This window comes from Alligator sinensis, unplaced genomic scaffold, assembly GCF_000455745.1.
Source record: "Alligator sinensis unplaced genomic scaffold, ASM45574v1 scaffold65_1, whole genome shotgun sequence".
Taxonomy (NCBI): Eukaryota; Metazoa; Chordata; order Crocodylia; family Alligatoridae; genus Alligator; species Alligator sinensis.
Window position 1 is genome coordinate 2,247,067 of NW_005842037.1, and position 7,521 is coordinate 2,254,587.

At 37.4% G+C, this 7,521-nt stretch overlaps 1 protein-coding gene across 1 annotated transcript in view; it reads right to left on the reverse strand.

Annotated features, from left to right (window-relative positions):
• Window positions 1-1,423: 1,423 nt before the first annotated feature.
• Window positions 1,424-7,521, reverse strand: part of LEMD3 (LEM domain containing 3) — a 70,115-nt gene continuing 64,017 nt past the window's right edge. Inside the window, exons 10-13 of the mRNA XM_014519382.2 lie at window positions 6,284-6,365; window positions 4,018-4,123; window positions 3,859-3,937; window positions 1,424-3,691 (exon numbers count right to left, since the gene is read on the reverse strand). Of these exons, the coding sequence (XP_014374868.2) occupies window positions 3,528-3,691; window positions 3,859-3,937; window positions 4,018-4,123; window positions 6,284-6,365 (431 nt within the window). The 3' untranslated portion in view covers window positions 1,424-3,527. The remainder of the gene's footprint in view (window positions 3,692-3,858; window positions 3,938-4,017; window positions 4,124-6,283; window positions 6,366-7,521) is intronic.

Genomic DNA, 7,521 nt, shown 5'->3' on the forward strand with positions numbered 1-7,521 from the left:
TATATCATCAGATGTAGAAAATAAAGTACTAATAATTTCCTTCCTGCGATACTTTTAATAAAGACACTCTTGCAATATTTTAGTATGCCTGAAGGGAAGGCTACTGTAATCTATGCCCAAAGCCATAAAAATAAAATCTCAAAATGATGTTCATGGGTCCAAACAAATTATGTTAATCCCCAAGGGTACCAGGGCCAATTTCAGTGCAGCACCAGAACCCAGGGATTTAATACCTCTGCCCTCCTCCTCCCTTTCCCCGCCCATGACTAGTCTTAGTCACCATAGAAGAGTAAAACCCCAGTGGGAGGGGAGGATGGATGGGTTATCTGCATGGGTTCTGAAGCCATGGTGAAACAGAAGCTCTGGTCAGCAGAGGTCCCAGATGCAAGAAGCCTCAGGGGCCCAGACGACTCACCTCTGCAGGCTGGATTCATCTCATGGTCCAGGTATTTGACACCTCTGCTTTAGTTTAAACACTGAGATAAAGGTCATGAGTCAAGGAGACTGAACTGCACAGCAACCCCCACCCCAAGTTCCTCAGACTGGGAATCCCAGTTGAGAGAGCAGGCAGGGACTTTCTGGAGGGCACTGAAGCAACAGGGAAATGCCAACAGCCCATTCCCCCAGCTGGGCAGCCCTCAATCTGAGAAAGTGCAAGGAACACTGCACTGGTTCTTCACTCCCCTCCTGGACCAGCCCCCAACATTCTTGAGAGAGAAACTCTCTGCACAAGGGAGATCTTCCAGGTTAGTAAGTCTCCCCACAGCAAGAAACTGAATGAATGCTTTTACACTTCTTGTTTCTACTGAGGAAATCACGATTCTCCTGGTAGAAAGGTAACACAACATACCCATACGTGGCCTGAGGTGAACTGGTCACCGTCTACAAATACCTGCACAGAAAAATGATTTGATGGCAGACAACTCTTTAAAGCTAGGAAAAACACAATCCAAAAGAAACTAAACTAACGCAAACTAGACATGAGATGCAAGTTTAACAATGAGAATAATCACTTAAATGTTCTACCAAGGGATACCATGGATTCATTTGACTGGTATCAAAGACTATTATCTGGTATAGGCCCTATAACACTAATACACAACAAAAAAGAAGTGGGCTAGATTCATAGATCTGTTATAGAGGTCAACCCAGCTTTAAAGAAAGATTAAAAAACAATCAATCAATCAACACCCCTCCACCCCCGCCGGGTACTAATTGGAACACCCTTACTATCTACAATGTTGGATATTCTACATTTTAGTGGAGAAATTTTATTTAATACTTTTTTTTTTATGTTACTGAAGACTAGCACTATCATCTAGTCTCAAGTGCTTCAAAAACTTAGTTTGTTAAACCATTAGGTGGCCATAATAAAGCTTTTCGTTCTGGGGTCAGGGAAGAAGGAAGCATTCAAACCAAAACAGACATTTGAGATCTGAAAGTTCAGACGTATATAAAAACCCCTAATAAACCTTTAATTAGTTTAGGTTTGTTTTGTTTGTTTTGTAGTTTCTCTTACAGGACAGGAGACAAATTACATCAAACATCTGATCTTTCTCAGAATGTCCAGATATTACACACATTCCCATCTGTCTTGCAGTGAGGGATTAGTCAACTTAACAGTTTTAGGTAAAAGAAGCTGCATAATAGTACATATTACAATAATAAAATGTACAGTGTTTACAAGAAATATATTTTAGAAGCAAGAAAGATTCATCTGCATCAAAAGACAACCTTTTAAAATGCCACAACTACTTTTACATTCACTCTCGCAACAGGTCACAAGATGGGGTCACTAAATAGCAGGTCAACAAATCACTACAAAGCACATCCATTACAGCAAAATCAGTTTATATACATATATAATACATAAACATGTATATTATACATATATGTATATAGTAAAATTCATGAAAATCTACCAGACCTAGCACAAAATCTACTCACCCATCAAAAATATGTACTTGTCCTTGGTGAGTAAAATTTTGCATGGCTGATTATATATATTATATATACTCATTCATTAGCATCTGAGACAAAACTGAGAATTTTAAAATTTTTCAGATAACAAACCCTCTGATAATAAAACATGGTGCCCACAAAAGCACAAAGGTAAGGCACAGTAGGATTTTCTGTTGCGGAATAGTGTGCATCGTGTTTACTTAACCGTAAGAAAAACGTGCATATTTGTGCAAGTCCATGCTGCAAATCCATCATATCTACAAAAAAAATTAGTGAGTTTCTAATAAATTTATCTGAACTGGTGCAACTCCCAGTCTCTCCACCTATGCTGTATTCAGCTGGATAATTAGATAAAATTATCTCATCTAAATAGGGGATTCATGTAGCCAATAGACTTAGATTTGCAACTAAACTTAGTAACTACAAAATTGTAGCTGATAAGTACATAAATGATAATAGATAAATTTATAATACTGAAACACAAGAGTTATCATTGCTTGTATGCTTGGCTATATATTTAGCTTTTATTAACCAAAATTGTTGTAAAAATGTGTGCCCTTTTCAATTTTAACAATTGACTGGTTAATTAAAAATTTTAATTATATTGGGAAAGTTATTTAATCCCAACAGTACTTTGTCACAGTCCTGGTATTTATAATAAATACAGCTTTTCACAAAACATTTTTCCAGTATCTGCCAATTGCTTCTTTATTGCTCATGTAAATTTGAATCCATTACAACTGGTATCAGACTTTCACACAAAATCATAGTCAAATATTTTAATATAAAACCTATAAAAGATATTTAACTTGTATCTAATACTTTAAAGGTTTGGCTGTTTGACCTTTATGGGATAGTACAACCAAACACATATAAAACATTAGGTTATGAATAAAATAGGAAGCTTATTCACTGCTTTAAATGCAGACATCCTCACAGAACAAGACCACTTTTGCCACCACCAGCATTTACATTTATGTACAAAAACCGGTACATCTGCATTCAATTTCTTTTTCCGTTCACACTTATATGCAACCACTGAAGCCAAATTAAATTTTCCCATACCCCAACTGCAGCAAATGAATGTTTTACAGCAACAGAAACTAAGATTAGACTGAAAAATTAACAATTTTGTTTTTTTAAGTATTTGTCATCAGGAACTGTAGGTGGTTTGTTACAAAATACCCACAAGATCATTTCACAGGAAACTATGGAAACACAGGAAGTCTTCTCTTCTCCATGCTTTTGGATTCTATCAAAACACTTCTTGGTGCAAAAATACAGTCACCATATCTGAAAATATTTAATAAATTCAGTGTTCCTCATGCAAATTGTAAATGCACTGGTTTACTTCAATTCCAAAAACTTCCTGAAGCAACTGTTTTGTCAGCTCAGTATTACTGCCTCATTGCTAAGTCCCTTTGGAAACAAGATTTCTGGAACGTTCAGACTTTTATTTGAGCAATGAAATTATTACATACAAAAAGCACTAAAAAAGGAAGACGGCAGCCAAACAGGAATTTTCCTGCTGCAAGTAACAGTCCTAAGAGTTGTAGAAAGTCTTCTCAGGAACTTCCCTGAGAGTTAGTTGTGCCTGTCCGAAGACGAAGATGTGACATAGAGTTCATGTGTTTGTTTGATGGCTTCAACGGAGTGTTGCAAGTAAGAGCCTGGGGAAAGCGATGATGATATCGATCTAGTCGTAGATACTTTACTGTTACCAGCTTTCCTGTAGTTAAATACACAATGCACAAACATTTCAGTGCACTGATACAGTAAAAAAGTAATCGAAATGTATGTTATAGCTTGGTATTTTAATTAAAATCCAGCCAACAATGCTAGTTAAAATGAGAGCTGTATTTTTCCCCAGTTCTTTATAAACAGCAAACCTCTTACCATCAAACCAAGAACCATGTAATGCCTTAAAAGCTTTTCCAGCATATTCTGGAGATAGACACTTGACATATACGCAACCCTGTGGTGAAAAAAACAGGGTTAGTTTGAGTCTAAGAAGGCAAAACAAATATGGAAAGAAACTACTGGAAAAGCATTTACCTCACGTGAATTTTTGTCCACAGCAATATGAACAATTCCATCATTATCACTGCATTTTTCCAGGATCGCTTCTTGAATTGCTAAATGCCAGTGATCCCCTATTTCCCTAAATAGAGCAATTAAAGGAAGACTTCATTAAAATACAACTTGTAAATCTGTATACCACTTTCTTAATGAGAAAGGAATGCTGACAAAAAGAACAATATGCTAGAACCTTTGGATGTCCCCTTTAATTTACTGATTTAATCCAGTTTTATAATTTGTTTTCTCGAATGTGGTTCCCTTGAAAATTTATATATCAGGAAATTGTTAGAAATCAAATCTTCCTTACTAGCTGCAGTACAGAAGTATACTCAAAGTGTTATTTTTCTATATTTAAAAGAAATATTTAATAAGTGAAGACCTAATCTGAATACCTTAACCTACTATCTCCAAAACCTGCTCAGGAATTTGATGTTGGGGGATGTACATCAGTACTTAATACACTAGGACGACTTTCGTTTCAGTTGATCATAAAAAATGCAACCTTAAAAAAAAAAGCTTCAAAAGGATATACTTTTTCCTGTAGAAGGTAGAATCTGTACCATCAAAAAGGCAAACCTGAGGAATTTAAACCAGTACTTGAAAATAGTTCCTTAGAAGACTATTACGTTTTTCTTGGCAATCAGGTGGGCCTGAACAAGTTTTACATATAGGTTTTAGCCCCAGATGGTTTTTAATGCACCAAATTATGCACCCTGGGTTTGCAAACAGATGACTCCAGTATATCTGCTTGTTCTCAGCTTTGTCAAACAGCAGCTACAAAAATTAGTATAATACTGGTCAAGTTCCTTGTGACCAACAAACACTGGTTACCTTCATATCAGTTAAGTGCACAGCATCCTTCAGTCCAATTGTCTGCTGGGTACTTCATTTATGTGCATAATAATTGGCAACTGAACTGAAGGGAAAGCAGCTGCTTTTGAAAAGAGCTGCTATTGGAAGCCTTGAAAATGACAATTGGTTTGTTCCCAGGCAGCTATCACCTGTCATTTTCAAGACTTCTAAGAGCAGTCCTAAAACTACTACTAGAAGCCATAAAAGTGATAGGAGCTAGTCTGTTTGAAGCTGCTGATACCAAAACATGGCTACTGATACCAAAATGGATACCATAAACACTGATTAATTAAGTACAGGATAGTGCATAGCCTTGTTTCAGTTCCAAGCCTATACACTTAAATGGAATGCACTGCACCTTTTGAAATCTTTGGTAGTTTTCTGTGTTGTTGCTGTTTTTAAACAAACCCAAATATATTTTTCCATCCACCAAGGCTTTCTAGAGTGGCATTTTTTAATCAAATTAGATTAAAAAGTGGTAGCAAGCAATAGAACAGAACTGATTTTCTTCAACACCACTATGAGAAAGTGCATTTAACCATGAACAAGTAGACGTAGCGTAGGGCTTTGTTTTAATTTTAAAATATTTATTTAGCTTGGGATTTGTTTTAGGGATTCTTTTTTTCTTCCCTTAATGCTGTACTCAATCAAGCACCAAGAACATAAGATCATATATCTACTGGAAAGGAGAGCCAATTGGAAGGGAAGTTAAAATACAGTATATGTTTTGCTTTATTACAGGAGTGGGGAAGAGAGAAAAGGCTAAGATTAATGTTATTGCATATTTCAGAAGTGTAGTTGGTGTATTCAGTTCACACTGGTGCCCAAAACCACGCAAAGCAAGTGTCCTCTATTAGGTACTGCTTACGCCTCAGGTAGAGTGCTGCGTGCAGTTCTGGGTGCTACTTGTTAAGAAAGACAAAGTAAAACTGGAGAGGATCCAGGAATGAGTGACAAAGATAAATGGGCTGGAATGCAAGCCATGTGAAGAAAGATCGAGAGAAACAGGAAATTTAGTTTGGAGAAGTCATCCAAGCCTCTGATTCTACAGAGGTGTCATTACAAACTTTACTTTTGGTTGGTTTTCACTTGCAACAAAACAAGTATGCAATATTTCTTGTTTAATGACTTTAAATCCAGTTTATGCAAGTTTCATTATAGCCCAACATCTATCATACATAGGCTATGTGACAGCAGACGGAACGATTTGTGATCAGTTCAGTAAAGCACACCTGCTGCCGCTCATGATCATCTTTTGAGCATTCACGATATTGTTTATCTGATGGCAGCAGTGGGGTTTGGATTCTTCACAAGGCATTTTAAAGAGGCAGAACACTTCAGTGAACACTGAAACTATTGTTTGAAATGTAAACAAAATGTATTTACTTACATGACTGGGTCAAACATATTGCGAATCTTTAAACATGGCGTCAAACTGTTTGGTGGTGAATTTCTTCTATCTAAATGAAATGCTACAAAGAAATAATAGCAAAGTGGTGAATATAATATAGTACAGCAGAATTTACAAATACCTCAAGCTTTGTGCATTATTATTCCCTTTTGCTGTTTTGTTTTATTAACACAAACCTCTCTTTCCACATGCAAAAGAAAAACAAGTTTCAATTAGTTACAAGCTTCCTATACAAACTTAAAACAGAGCATACTAACTCTGATACTTCTATATCCCAGATTCATAATTTTCATGTGTAAGAATTAGTGTTTTTGATACTTAGGCCAACAAGCAAATAGAAAACAGATTCTAGATTGCCAAAATGTGAATGCTTAATTAATACAGAAGATACCTGCACCACCTACAGTAAAATCGAACACAGAAATGGAAGTTCTTGATAACTCGTCTAAGTGCACTGGGTATGAATATATAAAACTGGCTAAGCCACACCCGGAGTACTGTGTCCAGTGTTGGGCCCCCCACTACAGAAAGGATGTAGACAAACTGAAGAGAATCCAGCAGAGGGCAACAAAAATGGTGAGGGGTCTGGGCCACATGACTTCTAGAGGACAGGCTGAAGGAACTGGGCTTTTTAGTCTGGAGAAGAGAGACAAGAGATTTAATAGCAGCCTTCAATTACCTGAAGGGTGGTTACAAAGAGGATGGAAGTAAACTGTTCTCAGGGATGGCAGACAACAGAACAAGGAGCAATGGTCTCAAGTCGCAGCAAGGAAAGTTTAATTGAGATATTAGGAAAAACTTTTTCACTAGGAGGGTAGTAAAGCACTGGAACAGATTACTCAGGGAGGTTGTGGAATCTCCATCCTTGGAGGTTTTTAAGACTCGGCTAGACAGCCCCGGCTGGGATGATCTAGTTGCGGATGGTCCTGCTTTGAGCAGGGGGTTGGCCTAGATAGTTTCATAGTAGCTAGGGTCAGGAGGGACCTGAACAGATCATCTAGCCTGAACCCCTGCTACAGGGTTCACAAGACCCCAGACAGGTGATCATCCAACCTCCTCTTGAATTTGCCCAAGGTAGGGGTGAGGACCACTTCCCTGGGAAGTTGGTTCCAGATTTTGGCCACCCTAACTGTAAAATATTGCCTTCTGATCTCTACCCTAAACCTAGTCTCCATCAGCTTATTACCATTGTTCCTTGTCACCCCAGGTAGTGCTGG